We start from the raw sequence: 19370 nt of genomic DNA, 5'->3' as shown, positions 1-19370 counted from the left end.
TAACCGCCACTACTCCTCAAGTTTCCATATTTGTAATTTTTCAGAATCTTACAGAGACCTCCTCCGTAGCATTTATGACATATGCGATTTTACATTTACTCTCTATTTGTTTAATTAATGTTGATGGCAGAAATCAGGTCAGTTTTTACTTATTATCTCCAGACCATCATTCCTTATTTAGCACAGGATATAATTTGACAAAAATTGTGTTGAATAAATAAATAACAATATTAAAATAATTATAAAAGTAATAACTATGAAGAAATTCTGTACATAAAGTAAAGCACACCAAAGCAGTAGCTGTCACCTCGCCACCAGGAATCCTTGCTATACTGTGTGTCCTTCTAAACATTTTTCTATCTACACTGATGAATACCTAAATATTTTATACAAAACTAAACTAACATATAATATTATTTCCTGACTAATGCTCACATCGCCTCTACTTTGTCTACTTGGAATTCACTTTTTTTCACCTTTGCCAATTTAAAGTTAATAAATGATATTTAATTTTGTGTTAACATTTATTTTAATTTCAGGTTTCTTTTTGTTTTTTTGAAGGGGGGGTTGTTTGTTTATTTGTTTGCTTCTTCTTTTCCAAGTGAGAGGAGGGGAGAAAGAGAGACAGACTCCTGCAGGCACCTCAACTGGGATCCAACTGGCAACCCCTATCTGAGGCCATGCTCACAACTGATCTATTTTTAGTGCCTGAAGTGGAGGCTCCAGGGAGCCATCCTCCGTGCCTGGGCTGATGCGCTCAAACCAGTCAAGCCATGGCTACGGGAGGGGAAGAGAGAGAAAGAGAAAAAAGGGGGAGATGGAGGGAAAGAGAAGCAGATGGTTGCTTTCCCTGTGTGCCCTGACTGGGAATTGAACCTGGATATCCACATGCCAGGCCAACACTCTACCACTGAGCCAACCAGCCAGGGCTTGTTTTTTGTTTTATTTTGTTTTGTTTTAAGTAAGAGGCAGAGAGATAGAAAGAGAGACTCCCACATGCTCCCTAACCAGGATCCACCCAGCAACCTCCATCTGTGGCAGATGCTTGAGTCAACCAAGCTATCCTCAGTGCCTGAGGCTAATGCTTGGACTCATTGGCTGCAAGAGGGGGAGAAAGAGAAAAGGAAGAGAGAGAAAAGAGAAGCAAATGGTCACTTCTCATGTGTACCCTGACTGGAGATTGAATGCAAGATGTCCACATGCCAGGCTGATGCTCTATCCACTGAGACAACAGGCCAGGGCCTAATTCCAATTTTAAGAAAAGATTTTTTATATGTTTATTAGTCAGGTGTATGCCTTCTTTTGTGGCTCATGTATTCAAGCATTTCAGCAATTATTCTTCTGTTCATATTGTTTTCTTTTTATTTTTCAGTTATTTACATATAAAAATACTAGCCCTTCATCTCTAGTTTATCATTTGCCTTTTCATTTTGGAATTGATATGCAGAAATACTGATTTTGTTAATTTTACCAAATCTATTATTTCTTGCTAGGATCAGACAGGGCTTTCGTAGTTTATTACATAATACGGGGGTCCTTGGATTATGACAGTCTTGAATACAACATTTGCGTTTATGGGGCTCACTCCCATAAAAACTTTAAAAAACTGAGACGTGAGTGTTCTGGCTGTTATGGATGCCGTGCAGTGCTATCGGCAGATTTTGGAAGAGAAGTCATCAACCTTCCAGACTAGCCTGGAACAATTCTTTGAGAAGGTAGAGAGGCCTGAAACAGATCCTGTACCCTCTGCATCAGCTGCTTCTCGAGAGGAAACACCTGTAGTCCAGGTAGAATCATCTCCAGCGTCTCCGGCATGTTCCTTAGGCAATCCTGGTTCACCTGACCCAGTATCTCCAGCACCTTCTGCAGGTTCTCCTGCCTCTCCAGCTTCCTCCTCCCCATAGGTCACTCTCTCCCACCTTGCAATGCCCCTTCCAGTGTGCAAGCCAACCACAGGAATAAAGGGAAGAAATTTTTTTTACTCTTTTTTTTGTCATTTTTTCTGTTGCTACAGTACAGTGTACAGTACAGTATATTTATGTTCTTTTCCTTCTTCTATGGTGTAGTTGTGTTTTTATGTTCTAAATCAGTGGTAGTCAACCTGGTCCCTACCGCCCATTAGTGACGTTACAGCTTTCATGGTGGGCGGTAGCGGAGCAACCAAAGTATAAATAAAAAGATAGATTTAACTATAGTAAGTTGTTCTATAAAGACTTATTCTGCCAAACTTAGCGAAAATCCGACAAGAAGTACTTGGTAAGTAATTATTATTATATGTTTTAACTTGCTGTAACTCTGCTTTATAAATTTTATAAAGTAAAGTTACTTCCCTACTTTATAAATCACCATTACTGTGCAACTGGTGGGCGGTTAGAAAATTTTACTACTGCCTGACCTGTGGTGGCACAGTGGATTAAGCGTCGACCTGGAAATGTTGAGGTCACCGGTTTGAAACCCTGGGCTTGCCTGGTCAAGGCACATATGGGAGTTGATGCTTCCAGCTCCTCCCCCCTTCTCTCTCTCTGTCTCTTCTCTCTCTCTCTCTCTCTCTCTCTCTCTCTCTCTCTCTCTCTCTCTCTCTCTCCTCTCTAAAATAAAAAATAAGAAAAAGAAAATAAAAAAAAGAAAATTTTACTACTAACAGAGATACAAAAGTGGGCAGTAGGTATAAAAAGGTTGACTACCCCTGTTCTAGATTATGATTTTACAATTATTTTAGGATAGGTAAGTGACTCGGGTTAGGGTGTGTTTTGACTTACACCAAAATTCAGGTTACGTCACTGTCGTAGGAACAGAACTGTGTTGTAACCCAAGGACTACTGTATGTATATATTTACTTAAATGTTCTTCAAAAAATTTTATGATTTTGTTTTCTTTATATTTAATTTTTAGTCCATTTAAAATTTACTTTAAAGGAAAGCCCAAAGTGAAAACCTAGTTTTATATTTTTCCAAAGTATTATTCCAGCTCAAGTTTTCAACTAAGTTGAAATGGTAATATTCAAACTCTAGATAACAAAATTTAACTGGGTTTATTGTTAGGCACTGTCTTATATTCTGGTGCTGGTAACAATAAAGTAATTATCACATTAAAGGTATAATTTTTTAAAAAGAACTGATAGCGTTTGGTTATCTTCAAGTGTTTTATTTATCCAAAAGACTTATAATTAATGAGTCAGATTCCAAATGCTTATATTTGGCTTGTGATTAAGTAGCATTAGGTTTGACATCTTTTAAAATATTGAGTCTTCCCATTTATATTATGCATGACCATTAATTCTAATCTTATTTTATGTCTTTTACTAGTGTTTTATAGTTTTGCTTTTATAGTTCCAATAATTTTTCTTAAGTTTATTTCCAGTATTTTAAATTGAACTTTTAAATAGAATTTTACATTACAATTTAAAACTTTATTGCTCACATATTAAAAAGCTGTTAATTTGTACATTTATTGAATTCAACTGATAGATTTTCAGATGGTTCTCTAGTTTTCTAGGATAAAATATACTTAATCCACACACAAAAATGTGTTTAGATTTCTTTCCATAATTATAACTAATGAACCTTTATTTTTTTGATGTAACACATTGGCTAAAACCTAATAATAATATATAATGATTTTTGTGATACACTAAGTTTTAAAGTTAGTTTTTCCATAAAATAGAAAACTGATATTTCAAAGGAATTTTTAACAATTTATTTTGTATTATTATTTAAGTAGTGATTCTCAACTAATGGCTAAACACCCTAGTAAAAAAAAAACATTCATTTAAGGAAGTTCCTTGTAGTCCTAATTTGCTGTTTATTTGAAGAATGCAAGCTGAAATTTATTAAATGCATTTCTGTTTTACACCAAATGATTATAGTCTTACTCTTTATGCTTATTGTTTAAATTATATTAGATTATTTCAATTTGAATCATTTCTTTTTATTTGGATGACTCACACTCAATCATGATTTTATTTTTTCTAATAAATTACTTAGTTTGATTTGTTGCTGTTATGATATTTTATTATCTGCTTTTTGCTTAAACTTGGATGTTGCCTTCGATTTTGTTAGATTTTTTTGAAGTTTTCCTTAGCAGCTCTTTTAAAAATTATTTTATGCTTGCCTCCTAAAATTAATTGGAAAGCTTCACATATTTTCCTGTGCTATGGAATAGATTATACAACATAAAAAGTGATAGTTGAATGATTGAAAGAACATGCCATACATTAATTGAACCAATTGTATTCTTGGAAATAAATCTTGGATAACTTTATGTCTTAGATATTATTGGTTCTTCCAGTTTTATTCTTCTTTAGCCAATTATGATAATTTATATTTCTATATATAACTTGTTTAAGTTTCAAAATGACTCTATATTGATAGAACATTTTATATTACAATTTTAATTTGGTATATTTGAATTTTCATTTCTGATTTTATATATTTTTGTATGATTACAAAATTTATTAGAGATTAAACCAGTATCTCTAAAAATAAATCTAAGTGTACTCAGTTCTGACTTTTTTATTCACCAATTTCTGACTTTATTTTGCACCAAATGATTTCATTTGATCTTTTTGTTTGTTTTTTCAAATTGACAACTTTGTTTAATTTTATTTTTTCTTATTCAAAAGGAAAAGCATTTAATATATTGGCATGTTTGGCCATGTCTCATGCAATATTCTCAATAGTGTTTCTTCCCAAATATTCTATTGATAAAGTTCTGGTCTCTTTAAAACAAAGTTATTTTAAAAGGGATTTTTTTTCTACTTTTCCATCTCTTAAGTGATTAATATTTTTTGGTTAAGATATTGTTTTTATCTTTATATTTATTTGATTATAACATATTCTATGCCATTTGTTTATTAAAGTTTATTAAGGCTTTAATTATATATATACATTCTGGGGTAAGAATACTTATGTATATATGCATACAAATCAAATTGCTTTTATTTATATTATTTATATTTCCTCATATTTTCTTTATTAACTTAAACTAAAGATTAAATTAAACTTTAAACCTAATCTAAAGATTAAAAACTGAGTCTTTTATTACTACTTTTTTCTGTCAATTTCCCCTCATGTTACTTGGAGATTTACTCTACATATTTCTATATTGCTATCTGGTATAAAACTTCCCTGATATTTGGGTCTCACTGGAGATTAACATCTTTATTAATATAAACTATATTTATTTGACCAATTTATATATTTAATTTTATTATTCTTATGGATAATTTTGAGCTTTCTGCTCTCATTAATTTTATTCAATATTTAATTTAAAAATGTTTTCTGAATTGGTTTTAAGTTTTCTCTCCATAAAAAAGTTATGATATTTTATTATTTAGTTTTTTCTACATAGTGTCATTTTTTAATAAGTATATTTTCTTTTTATAACTTGCAGATATTACTTCTTTATTTCTATATTTTTATGACTTTTTTGTTGTTTTTGTTCTCTTATTTCATTTTCTTCTCTTCTTGTATTTTGTTATTTATTTTATAGGTTTTTGTTTGTTTGTTTCCCTCTGGTGATTTGGAAGGTCTATATCTTATTTGAAACTCTACTAAAACAAATTGAGTTATATTTACTTTCTATGGCATGCTTATGTCTCATATCCAGTTTCTTATGGCTGTAGTCCCAGATTGTTAGCTGAGAATTATGACCTGTGATGGTTATTGTATGCATCCATTTGGGTAGGCTATCAGACCTAGTTATTCAAACACTAATGTAAGTGTTGCTGCAAAGGTATTTTGTAAATGTAGTTACTTCTACAATCAGTTGACTTTAAGTAAAGGAGATTATACTAAAAAATGGTGGTGGGTGTGATTAATCAGTTGGAATGCCTTAAAAGCAAAACTGAAGTTTTTCCTAAAGAAGAAATCCTGCCTCAGGACTGCAGCATCAGATCTTGCTCGAGCCTCTGCAGCCCGCTGGCCTGCCTTACAGATTTGGAACTTATCAGCCCTTGTAAGTGTAAACTAATTCTCTGAAAAGCGTCTCTTTATATACATTCTATCTAGAATGTATACTATTAATATATATATAACTATCATTCATACACACAGAACCTACTAGTTATACACACACACACACATACACACACAGAACCTTTACTAATATTGATACATTAACTTTTCAAATTTGCAGGAACAATTAGAATTTGCCTTATTATAACAACCATATTTACAATATTAAATTTAATTTATTGCAATGCCTATTTTTCATGCATATACTTTATATATGTTTATATTTTTTAATGTTCTTATTCTTGAATTTTAGATTAGTTTAATCCCATTATTAATCTCTTTTGTGTTTTTTGGTTTTGTTTTTTTTCCAATTTTTGCAGTCAAATGGTATCTTTCTCTTACTTTCACATGTGAAAAGCATCTTAGCAGGATGTTCAATTTTTTGCCATAATCTGTTTTCCTTAAGTATATATTGATTTTTTTATGACTATCTTCCTACATTTAATGAAGTAAAAAATTCTAAGATTAGGAAGCTCTATGCCCCCTTCTGTGATTCTTTTATTCTTTCACTCTGTTTTTCTTATACTGTGAGAATATGTAGCAATCATTGTTCTTAATGTTGATCTGTTTACATTAAATATAACTATTCCCAAGTTTATTATGTGTATTTCTGTTATAGTTTTCAATATTCTTTCTGTTATAGTTATTCTGGGCTCTTATTAAAAAGAGGAATTATTTGTACATACTTTATAATTTCTGTTTTCTAATTATAATACCTTCTTTTTTATTATTTTTATCTCCTGAGCTTTTATTCTGCATCCACGGAGAGTCCACCAGTTTGTTCTTCATAGTACCTACTCTGTTTATGGCTGTGATTATTTCATTCTTTACTGCCTCCAAAATACTTTGTTAATTGTGTTTAGAGACAGAGAGAGAAAAAGGGAGAAGCATTCATTTATTGTTCCACCTAGTTTTGCATTCATTGTTCACTTCTTGTATATTCTCTAACCAAAGATGGAACCCCCAACCTAGATGTTTCTGGACGACACTCTAACTGACTAAGCTACCCAGTCAGGGCCCAATATATTATTAAATTTTGTTATTGCATTTTACATTTCATATGATTTTCCATATGCTTCATCTCACTCTTATTTTTTTCACCGATCTCTTAACCAGCTATCATTTCAACTCAGACTATTATGGTCTACCTTAAACCTTAACTATTATCTCATAGAATTCATATTTTTAAAGATTTATTGATAGCCATAAACATGAAGTATCTAAAATTTATTCCTTAACTAAACTATGTATTTCCCCAGCCTTTTATTTGTTTTTTTTTATCTTTTTCTGTTTCAGAGATTTCAAAAAGCCCTTCACATCACTTATTTTTTAATTATTTGTATTTTAATTTTAATTATTAATCTAAAATTTAATTGTATGCCATAACAAAGCATCAAGCAGAAGCAAACTAAACCAGAGAATACATTACATTTGCAACTTACTCTCCTGCCTTACCTCTCATTGCCTGAGGCGATGTCAGCTCCAAGCCGTGTCCAGGACTTCTTAGGATAAGCACTGTGAAGCTGAACTTTCCCATAAACCCCTGAAATAAAATGAGCAACGTTTGGATAGGAAAATCCTTCAGAGGAATTAAGGAGATATGAGTAAAGCTCATTAGGGAGGTTATTGTGCAAGATATATGATATAGAACTATACATAAAGATGTCAACTTTATCATAAAATGACCATTTAAATGCTCTATTTACAATAGGTCAGATATATCTCACATGGACATGAAATTTATTCTCTCCAAATCTATAGAAAAAGGCATGCTACACCACATCTAGTAATCCAACAGTTGGGATGTAGACCACTGTGATGGCTAACTAGTCAGATTTCCACCACTAAGTGACTCCCCACTATTTGCAATTCTGTTGGAAGTTAACTAGTTTTGATATTTTGTTATACACTAAATTTTCCAAAAGGCAAGGGTAATTTTATTTCCTGAGGAAAAAGATTTGGTGCTATTGGCTTTGTTTTCAGTGGTTGGACCTCTATTTGTGTGTGTGTGTGCATATTAAAGTTATCAAAGGATAAATCTCTAGCTCCTTTGTTTCAAAATATAATTTATTTCAGACTCATAAATGAAAACCTTGCCAGGGACATGCTTGATGCAGTTCAGTTTTATTCCTTCAGGTCTTTCCTCTTACATGTTTCACTGCCATTTAAAATCACAAAAGGCTCAATCCCTCATCTCCTAGTGGTCCAAAAGTGTTTTAGGCATGAACCCAAGCAGCAACAAAATTATGAACATACACTCCTAATGCATGGATATTTACTTAAATATGCACATACATATATGAGTATATTCATATATATTTGAATAGAAGTACTAATATTTTTCTTCCTGCGCCCAAAGGATTGTCAGCATACCCCTGCATTGGTGCACCCCATTTTGTTGCAAATTATGAATCTTGGACTCTAAAAATTTTATAATTTTTAAAGAAAACATATGAATAAAAGAAATAAACACCAGTCAAGTACAAATAACATGCCTTGAGTTTTCATTTTATGTGAACCAAATAGATCTCAACTGATTGAAACCTAACCACCTATGTCAACTTCCATAATTTTTTCCATATTCTAATTCAAAGAAAAGTCACAAGATAATAAAACTAAAATTAGAATTAATAAAAATGTAAAAAGTACTCATTTTAGTTACATGTCCTGGAATCAATATTTCGAACAAATAGGCACATATGTATAAGTTTTAGAAGATATCCTCATTATCATCATTTTAAAATTTCATCTTTTTCACTATAGGCTAAGTAGGATAGTCAGAGGAGGAACATGAAGTAATTTAGAGAAATTCCCAACAAAAGATTTTAACAAAAACCAGTTTGTTTTCTTAAATTTGAATTATCCAGAAAATTTAATTGACCAGTAAAGGAGACTTATGGATCATTCCCAATCATCAAATGTTTACATTAAAACAACACCATTTCTTATTTGTTTCAAGGAAATTATTATAATTAAAAAGATTAAAATCTGTCACTTATATCAGAAAAATTTAAGCATGTAGCAAAACAATTATTCAATTTAGCATCAGAAAAAAAATCTCAAAAACATTAGTTTGACCATCCACCTGGAGTTGGGGATCAGAACAGATATTCTTGAATACAGGGGGTACTCCAGTTATGACAGTCGCGACATACGACATTTCAAGTTTATGATGCTCAGTCTCATAAAAACTTAAGAAGATTGAGATGTGAGTGTTTTGGCTTACGCTCTTACCGTCGTCCTACTTACAGACTACATGGGCAAATTAGTTTGGCTTCCTGCGGCGGAAGAATACTCAGTAATGCAGCCTATGAGTAAGGTCGTTGGCGCCCCCCGTACGTTTACCTCAGCCACTTTGGACCATTAAAAGGGCAAGTGTTCCGTTTGTGTTAGGCTAGGGTGGTATTTTGACTTGAGCCAAAATTCGAGATACATCACTGTCAAAGGAACGGAGCTGTGTGGTAACCTGAGGACCCCAATACGTACTCCTAACACGTTTCAACCAAGGTGGTACTACGTAGGACAGAGTGGACAACTCAGGCAAAAAGAGACAATATTCCTGATCTATCTCGTTTGTCAACGTGAAAAGAACTAAAATATCCTTGAACCTCATATTCTTAAAAAGATAAAATAAATAGCATGTATGAAAAATCCTTTGGAAATAATAAAGCACTGTCAAAGTATTGTATGGCAAAGGCTGCACATTATAGACCTAGGTTGCCAAATATCACACTATCTTAACATGATTTCCATTTTACTGAGTCACTGATATCTTATGCAATTAGTAATGACATACAGAGTGAGAAAATACTAGAAATCTGATAAACAGCCTCTTATGTCTATCCCTGAAAACTGAGTTATTGTCTGGCTCTGACATCATGATTATACAGGACCAGTCACAGTTTCTGTGCTCTTATGTAGACCAATTTTAAAATAAGATTCGGTATTGTGATAGTATCGAATGAAGAAACTGTCAATAGTAAATGTTTTTGTTTTTGTTTTTTTGTGACAGAGACAGAGAGAGACAGAGAGGGGGACAGATAAGGACAGACAGACAGGAAGGGAGAGAGATGAGAAGCATCAATTTTTTGTTGCGGCACTTTAGTTGTTCATTGATTGCTTTCTCATATGTGCCTTAACTGGGGGGCTACAGCAGACAGAGTGCCGCTTGCTCAAGTCAGTGATCTTGGGCTCAAGCCGATGAGCCTTGCTCAAACCAGATGAGACCATGCTCAAGCTGGTGTCCTCGGGTTTTCACATCTAGGTCCTCTGCGTCCCAGTCCAGTGCTCTATCCACTGCACCACCGCTGGGTCAGGCAGTAAATGTTCCTTAGACATCTCTACCTCTATCAGTTTTAAAAAACGTATCTTCTCTCAATATATTTGACCCTCTTAACCGTTTAGTATCCCCCATCCCATTCACAGTGGTAACTACCAGACTGCTGTTTGTGTCTGTGAGTTATTGTTTGTTTTTCTTATTCGTTCATTTGTTGCTTTCAATGTTATATCTCACATGTGCATGAAATCATATGCTTCTTTTTGTATTTAATTTACTGGTGACACTGGTCCACAAAATTAAACGGGTTTTAGGTACACAATTTCACAATGCATTATCTGGACACTGCATTTTGAGTTTACCACCCCAAGTCAAGCTCAGGGTTTATGCCCCTTGTCTACCCCTTCCCCCCAACACCCCACTCTCCAACAATCCCCACACTGTCACACTGTTGTCTGTGCCTGTGAGTTTCTCCTATCCCTCTTTCTTTTTCTGCAAAATACAGATCATGTGTCATAGAAATGCACAACTTGAAACCTATATAATGTTTTTAACCAATGCCACCCCAATAAATTTAATTTTAAAAACTGAAAATATAATAAAATATGTATCAATGATTATACCATATTTATAGTTGCTAACATAGACTCTTAGTCTAGATTTTGGTGTCTGAACAATCTGGATATGAATCTAAATGCTGACACTGTAAAACTGTGTGGCCTTTTTCATATTGTTCATCATCTCTGAGTCTTAGTTTTGACATCTGTTAAATGGGCACTGCTTATAGGAGAGCTGGCATATAAAATAACAAATATAAATTATCCAAAAGAGTGCCTGAGCTATAACAGATATTCTATGAATGGTACCTTATCACATACGCACATACCATTTTTAATAAACATTGTATTTTACTCTTACCGATTGTTCCTGGATCAATATGAATCCCATTGAAACGGTCACAAAAGACTCCCTCTGAGGCTCTAAGGAGAATCAGAAGCTTTTGTTCTTTTTTTAAGGGATTTTCCAAAGTACCTATTTACAAAAAAAAGTGTATCATTTAAATGAATTTGGAATGGAAAGAAAGAGAAATTGTAATGTAATTTAGGGAATGCAACGTAGATGCTTATAGTAGACTATATGGATAAGAGTTAAAAATCATATGGAAGAAATAAAAAAATAAGAAAAAATATCATGCAATAAACTTCTCTAAAGGAATATGGATAACCGTTCAACAAATATTCACTCACTCTTATTTTTTTAAACTAGGTCAGAGTATACACCTTCCTGTCCTACCAATAGATAGCCTAGTTATACGCCTTGCTTAAGGCAATAAAATTGGGTAGAAGAGATAGTGATGCCAGTTCTGAGTTGGTGCTTGGCTAGTTTTCACCAGGTCACCTGCAATGATGGATTCAGTCACAAAAGGAGTACGTATGGCTTAAATAGCCTCTCTAGTGCCTGACTAAAGAAACAGACCTAGCAAATCTGAAGAGAATACATGAGCTGGAAGCAATTCTAACTCAGCTTAACATAAATAATTGTGGTGGTACGCCACTGAGGTTTGATGATGACTTGTCACACACTGCAGTTATAGCAAAACCTGGCTGATGCATGTCTATGGTGGGAGCCCCAAAGAGCTTTACATGTAGTTTAGCATTTAATCCTCACAACAAACCTGAAAAGTACGTATGATTCTTAGCTCAATTTTAAATGTTCATATATAACGAGGTTTAGAGATTAAGGGACTTGTCCAAATTTTTCCAACTAGTAAGTAACAGAGTCTGAATTTGGACAATGGCCTGTTTATGCTAAGTGTTTTATTAAATAAGGCATTATCTATTTCTAAGCCTAAATTCTCTAAGCAGCATAGGGACACAATTCATTCAGGCTATCTTAGACTCCAGTTGGGAATTATTTTTAACATTATTTCCTTGATATAAACAGCGGAGTTTGGTCACTTTCACAGTATGAGAATTCTTTGGGGGATATGCGGAAATAGTGGTACTGAGGATGGACCTAACAAAGGTTATTTTTTTTTTTCAAAAATTGTATCTTAAAGTATAGTATTACCAAAAAAAAATTAAAAATCAGCTTTTCAAGAAACAGCTGGTGAAAAGATAGTCTCTAAACCACAGACTGGATCAAGCAGGTTGGCAAAAGACATCTGCTATCAAACAAGACTTTCCAGTTTAGAAATTCTTGAAAATGTAAGCAAACATGAGGTTGCCAAGCACAGTAAGAAGTAAATGGTAAACTTAAAATCGCCCCACTGTCATTTTGGTTAAGTGCCTTTCACGGGGCATCAAAGCATTCTCCCAGTCGGCACTTCCTATACACGTGGTTAACCAAAAGGCTCAGTGTGAGCCGGCAGCTTGCTACCTGCCATACTTCCTCAGGTATAAGGCTATCCCATGAATAAGACGCACTTTCATTCTGGGGCACGAAAGTTGAAAAAAAAAAAAGTATTACATAAAGTTATTGAACTCAAGTTTTATTCATCATAAAATGCATACAACTCCTCATCGCTGTCAAAACTCCCACCCATTAGCTTGTCCTCATCTGGGTCTGATGAGAAATCACTGTCTTCATCCATGGGCGCAAAAACAATTGGGAAAAAGCAGGAAATGCAAGTAAAAAACTACAATCTCTGTATAAGATGCACCCAGTTTTTAGAGCCCAAATTTTTCGGGGGAAAAAAAGTGCGTTTTATACATGGGAAATTATGGTACTTATCTTTATGGTCCAGACTTCACGGCCATCAGTCCACAAGGGACTGTTACTGGTAAGACTCAGAGAGGTAAGTACACCTGCTTAGAGCTGCACAGTAGGTCCAGGGCAAGCAAGGATGAAACCCCCACAGCCTGTGATCCCAATGAGATGCCACGGGACGCAGCTGCCCCATGAAGATGACGCTGACCCTCAGCTGAGCTACCAGCATAGCCTCTCCGCCAAAACAAAGCCGTGTCAGGGAAGAGAGAAAGGGAGCAGGGCAGAGGAGAAAGCGAAGAAACTGTGTGTGGTGGTGCTCTTATCTTAGTGGTGACAAGTCTGTCCAGTAAGCTGCTTTCCAACTGTGATTTCATTTATTTCACGGAGGGTAGTTTAGATTCTTGGGGGGGAAAATGGCCTAGCACTAAACAGATACCAGAGAGAAAAAAGTAGGACAGTTTTTGCCCTAGAGAAATGTATGCAGCGTGCCACAAAAGGAGTTCAGCGTTCCTCTAAAATCAGAGATTGAATCAATTATGCAACCCAAAACTGCAGCACATGTGGCGTGCTCGCAGAAAGTCTGGGCAAAATTAGCTCCATTTCCACCCCCCCCTAACCCCCTGATCTCGTGGTATCTCAGATCGCCAGGGTTTGGATTTGTTTCTGTGATGTGGGGGAAGGGAAAGGTGCAGGTTAGGACTGAGCAGAAAGAAGGCAACCGTGACCTCAGAGAAAGGAATACTGTGTGTGCTGTTTTGACATTAAGAAGGAGTGCACCTAGAATGTGTAAATGTTGCTGAATGGAAAGCCCTTCGGGCTGGGCTCTTCATTTTATTCTGAAGCCCAACAGTCAGAGAGAGTGGCAGACTCTCACCAGCTTCGGCTTTGTCCTTCTGACAGTCGCCACCTCTCCTAGGAGGAGGCTTTCAGAATAGTTCTGTTGCTCTCTGGTTTTCCTTTCTGGGGCTGCTTGGAACTGCTGTAAATTGCAGCAGAAGGCATTCTCCACCTGGACGGAATTTAGATATTCGCAAGGAAAATAATCGTCACTTGCGTTGCAATGACCTGCCAGGCATTTATGCTTACATCGTTTTATTTCCCTTTGCAACCCTGTGATGGATACTGTTGAGGCACTCATGAGGAAACTGAGGCAAAGAGAGGCTAAGTAGCTGCTCAGAAATTACACAGCTAGCAAGTGGTGAAGCTGGGCTTAGACTTAATAAGTACCATGTTAGGACATGTGGGCATACATGAATAGGAAAGAAGCAAAAGGGACGTGGCCATTACTTAGCATAATGGTGGGCAATGGAGGGGAAACAAAATATGTTCCAGATGCCAGAATCACCTGGGGAGATGGAAGAAAATAAGTTCTGGTGTACGACAGATAACCGTTACAATGATTTGAGGAACTTGGTACAAATGGATTCCATGAACTTCAAGGGTAAGAAGGAGGGAAAAGACTTTATATGATTTTATTAACTAAACCTTTTGGATGAAATCAAGTATAAACCTAGTTTACACTTAAGCCCACTCTCTGAACGGGACTCCCCACACCTTGTAACTAAGCCAGTGAACACCGAGTTACTTCCTGTCCCTTCTGCTCTTTCCTCTGTGCATATGAGATGCCCCAGGCTTCGATGTCACTTAACTTTGTCCTGTCTACGTCCTAATCATTCCTCAACACTTAGCTTTGCTGTAATTTATTTCTAAAAGTCTTCTATGATATTAAATGACATGCCCTCTTCAGTGCGTAAAAACGTCATGCCCCTCGCTGCAGTAACTTTCCTTCAAGGAGCTTGTCCGAAAGAAATAGCGTAGAATGTGGACAGATTGAGGCCCAGAGTTCAGTACTGCAGTATTACCTACTTATCATCACAAACATTTGAAAATGCTTTGAAGTAGCAAACAATTAGAAACAACTTGGTCTATTTAGAACCCTTTTTTCTCCCCAACTTTTTTGACATGCTCAATAGCTGAGCCACATAAGTCCCTCAACTAACCCAAACCACTTTATACACCACTCCCTTTGGGTTCATTCCCTGTTAGCTGAGTCTGGGTGAAGTGGCCCTTTCTGGGCTATCACAGCATATTGTGTTTGTTTTACCTCGATACATCTACCCTATTCCACAAGCGCATTTTACCTGACTGCCTCCTTCTCCTCATAAGCTAATGGAGAGAAGTGACTGTGTATCAGCAGCAGAGTTCATTTCTATTTTAAAAACAATTAGAAATAAAGAAGAATACTGCACAGCAAAAAAGACTCATTTCACCAATGTTATCATCATTTTAAACATGGATGTGCCATGCATCATTGCTTCAGAACAAAGCAATTTTTCAATGAAAAATAATAATAAATTAAACACAACTGCTTATAATATAAACAAAAATAGTAAATATATAACAGCTTTGAATAGTACAATTAATAAATTTGACATAATACATAAGTGGAAAACTAGACTTCTAAAGGATATATATTATTTTTAGTCATCCACAAGATTTTCACAAATATTGATCTCACATGATGACCCTAAAGTTTAACAGATTTAAAAGAACTGAAATTATACAGCATATGTGTTGGGACCATAAGCCGACAGGGTCTTTGCGGTTTAGGTTTTGGGGAGACAGAGGTGTGGGGAACCGGCAGTAAGCTGACAGTCTGCCCAATCCTCACTTCTCTTGTTCTGTGAAGTGGCTAAAGGCTGTTTTCCTCCACACCTTCATGTTAGCTGTGGTGCAGGATTGTTTATACTCCTCCTATCCTCCATGTCCCTCGAAAGACTGGAGGCAGTTGCCTTTTTATCTTTTGTTTTGTGAAGTTAAGATGTTATGTATGGTGGGAGTTTTCTGCACTTGGGAGAATTCTTGGGTTGCCTTGGAAATACGACTTTGTTTTAATGATATCTTTGATTTGCTAATAACCTCACTTTGCCCTATAAATAAAGAAGGTAGGGGGGTGGAGACTCGCTTTTTGCAAGCTATCTTCTGTGTTGCAAAGAGTCCTCCTGAGCCCATCCTTTTCTCTCTTTAAGTCTATTTTCTTAATTCCGCGCTGTACTGCTCAGGACCTGGAATTACTAGCTGTGCTGGTTTGCGATACGTTTGCTGACTATTGTTTAGTCAAAGTGTACAACGCACATTGGAAAAGTTTTATAAAATAAACTATTTTAAAATAAAGATTTTCATGTAACAAACAAAAAGTACATTTCAAAACATAAAACTTAAATAAATCAATATAAAATAGATAATTCATCATAAAAAGGATGAAATGAGGTATAAAATAGATATTAAAATTTTAAAAATACTCAATCACATTAGAAATTAGGGAAATGTAAATTCCCTAATTTTAACTGTAAATACCAATAATGAGGTCCTACTATCCACCTACTAGAATAGATTTATAGAGTTTAATTCATCTGCATATTTATTTTATAAGCATTTATGTAAATGGGTATCATATTTTACAATAAATATAAAATTTTTAACTATTATGTTCCAAGGACACTCATCAATAAGTATTTGTAGATCAAAAGAATGAAAACTGACTAAAAATATATTTATTTTTCTGTTTCTCCATACCATCAACTTTATTTATAGCTTTATTAGTTGATATAAGAAAAACTGCATATATTTATTGTATATTGACCAATATTTAAGACACATATCCTTAATTAACTTTTTGGCAGGTCCTGTTCACTAAATCCAAAGCAACAAATTGTATTTCTAAATAATTTGTATTGCTTGAAATTCCATAAATATCATGATTGCACATAAATGATAGGTTAAGAAATTACCCCCCAAATCAATTTTACACATTTTCTCTGTCCTTGGGAGTAGGTTATAGCATGATGACTTTAGAAATTGAGTTTCTAATGGGAACTTAACTATTTTTCTCATGTCTTGTGGATATTTCCTTCTAGCAGAGATTCCAGAACTTCTTTCTTATCAGATCTAAACTGGCAAACAGTGCTGAACCAATTACATTGTGAAGCATATTTTATTCTGAATTAGATTTTAATTCCCAGTGTGTACCTGACCTACCTATTTCTAAAACACCCCTCCCCGGTAGAATCAACCACAAATGAAAAAAAAATAAAGAATGAAAAGGCTTACTTACCCAATGAAATAAGAATCTATTAAATAATGTCTAATTTGGGCTGACAAATTTTTATCATCAATGAGTCCTCTCAATTTATCAACACTTGGTAGGTTATGAAGTAAAAGTTAATACAATTTATTAGTTCACATACTTGCAAAATGTATTTAAATTCTTAAAACTTCTTACATAAGGTTGAGCAAATTCATTTCTGTAAATCTTGGTTTCTGCCACTATAAAATACGCACAAGAGTAGCATCCATTTTGGGGGAAAGTTACAAAATTTAGTGCATGTTAATGACACATGGCACATTGTCTGCATAGAACACCTGCTTTTAAAACTGTTGGCTCTTGGTATGTAACCATACTAAAAACCAGTAGTGGTAACTGTTGCATTCACCGGGTACAAGAACAAACGTCGGAGACTTTCAGGAGTATAGATGTTACTTTATTGGCCAGTTTAACCTGCGCAGGGGCGAATTCCCAAGATGTCCAGAGACACCGTACTCACAGGAGTTGCAAACGGGAATCGCACCTGGTGCTTACAACTAAGTCCTTATAGAAGCTAGGCAAGCAAGCAGTTCATAGAAGCAAATGTGGCAGTTAGCTATTGGCTAATTCATAGTTGTGCGTTATAACAACCCTACTAAGAAATGGAAAATTTTCAAGTCTAAACACATATATTGTTAATCTTTTGGCAGTAAGTCAACATCTTGAGCAACCCTGGGTAGTGCACCTCTAACGGTCAGGGACAGGACATGCCTTCAACACTTAAATTCCCTGTTCTGTTAGTGCTTAGCCCATATCCTGTTATCTAGAGCATTCTTAATTTTTCTTGATCCTTACAGTAACAATGGAGAAATAATTAATATTTAATTTGGAAATGAAGAAAAAAGAAGGCAAGCTCTTTTTAGCAAGTAATGTTCTACTCCCAAAGTGCTAGAAACTCAATTCGAAAGTGAACATACTAGGTGATCACTTATTTGAATGTCCAGTCCAGGAACAGCAGGGAAGACAATTATATTCCTCTCAAACTCACTTTTACAAGAGTTTCAGAACCAAACAAAACAGATTATTCATTCACTCACTGTAGGGAATCACCTCTCTGATCTTGCACCCTCTATAACTTGGATTAAGGAACCTTAGTTAAAAAGCCCTGAGTGCGAATGGTAATGTGAATGTAATTCCCTGCTGCAAACACAGGGAAATAGGTTTCCTGGATGCAAACACCAAGAAACTGTGTGAGTGAGTGACCTTTGTGCAAACACAAAGGAATGCATGTGAAGGGGCTTTAAGAAATGAGCCTGGAGGTTCTAGATTGCCCCTTTCCTTTGTGCTTGTTAATTAGCAAAAGGAAAAGAATGCACTGACCAAAACTAGTCCTTTTTCCATATCAACAAGAAGTAGATTAGTGATTCTTTCCCCTTATCACTTGATCTCCCTCCCCTGCTATCCTGTTACCTTTGTTCTGCTTTTGGTCAATAAAAGCTCTGGGAGAAGGAGACTTGGGAAGTTAGTGTCTCTTGACTGCCTCTCCCACTTCTCTTGACAACAATGTGTGTCTTGAGCAGTTTTTCCACAGGACACTGGTAGTTTCTAGTGAGCTGGAGGGCTACAACTCACTTATTCACCTGTTTGCTTAAAATTATTTAGTTTTTTTCATGCAAAAATAACTAAATTTAACAATTATTTTATTTATTATATAGTTAACCATTTAGTAATTTAAAAATAATAAATTTCTAAGAAATATGTTACTGCAAAAGACATTTAAGAGTCAAAATATAGTTTAGGAAACACTCATTTAAAAAATATTGAAATATTAAAGTAATAATTTATGCACATGTGTTTGGTAGAGACTGATAGTCTAACAAGACAGAATGATTTCTTGTTTTAGTGTTTTTTTCTTTATATAGAGAGAGATATGGATGTTTGTCAGAGATAATCTTGTAACAAACAGATATTTCTATGCTTAATCTTATTTTTGAAATATATATTATTTCACTGTTGGATGCCAGTCTTTCTTAGAGACTCACAGAAATAGAATTTAGTGTTTACCAAACCTATAAAAACAAAGCTTTTAGACTTTTCCACTTACTGTTAAATATGATATTTAAGTCACATCCTTTTGATGTCAGCCTTTTATTTTATCAGCTAACTAGTAGTTTGATTGAATAACTGTTAGTGTAAACAAAAACTGATTTCTTAACTGATGATCCATATTAGCTATTTATAAACCACTTATCTATGTATACTTGGGTTTGCACATTAAATGTGTGGT

General features: G+C 34.8%; 1 protein-coding gene across 7 annotated transcripts in view; it reads right to left on the bottom strand.

Moving 5' to 3' along the window:
* Positions 1–19370, bottom strand: part of PKHD1 (PKHD1 ciliary IPT domain containing fibrocystin/polyductin) — a 482558-nt gene that overhangs the window by 140658 nt on the left and 322530 nt on the right. For 6 of the 7 annotated variants that reach the window (XR_010748128.1, XM_066359212.1, XM_066359215.1 and 3 more), the window contains 2 exons: positions 11209–11322; positions 7470–7557 (listed from right to left, as the gene is read on the bottom strand). Coding sequence is in view for 6 of the 7 variants with exons in the window: in XM_066359212.1 (XP_066215309.1) it covers positions 7470–7557; positions 11209–11322 (202 nt within the window). In the remaining variant the exon portion in view is untranslated. The remainder of the gene's footprint in view (positions 1–7469; positions 7558–11208; positions 11323–19370) is intronic. The other variant, XM_066359216.1, reaches the window with a different exon arrangement.

This window comes from Saccopteryx leptura, chromosome 1 (genome assembly GCF_036850995.1).
Source record: "Saccopteryx leptura isolate mSacLep1 chromosome 1, mSacLep1_pri_phased_curated, whole genome shotgun sequence".
NCBI lineage: Eukaryota > Metazoa > Chordata > Mammalia > Chiroptera > Emballonuridae > Saccopteryx > Saccopteryx leptura.
This window is presented reverse-complemented; position numbering and strand designations above follow the sequence as displayed.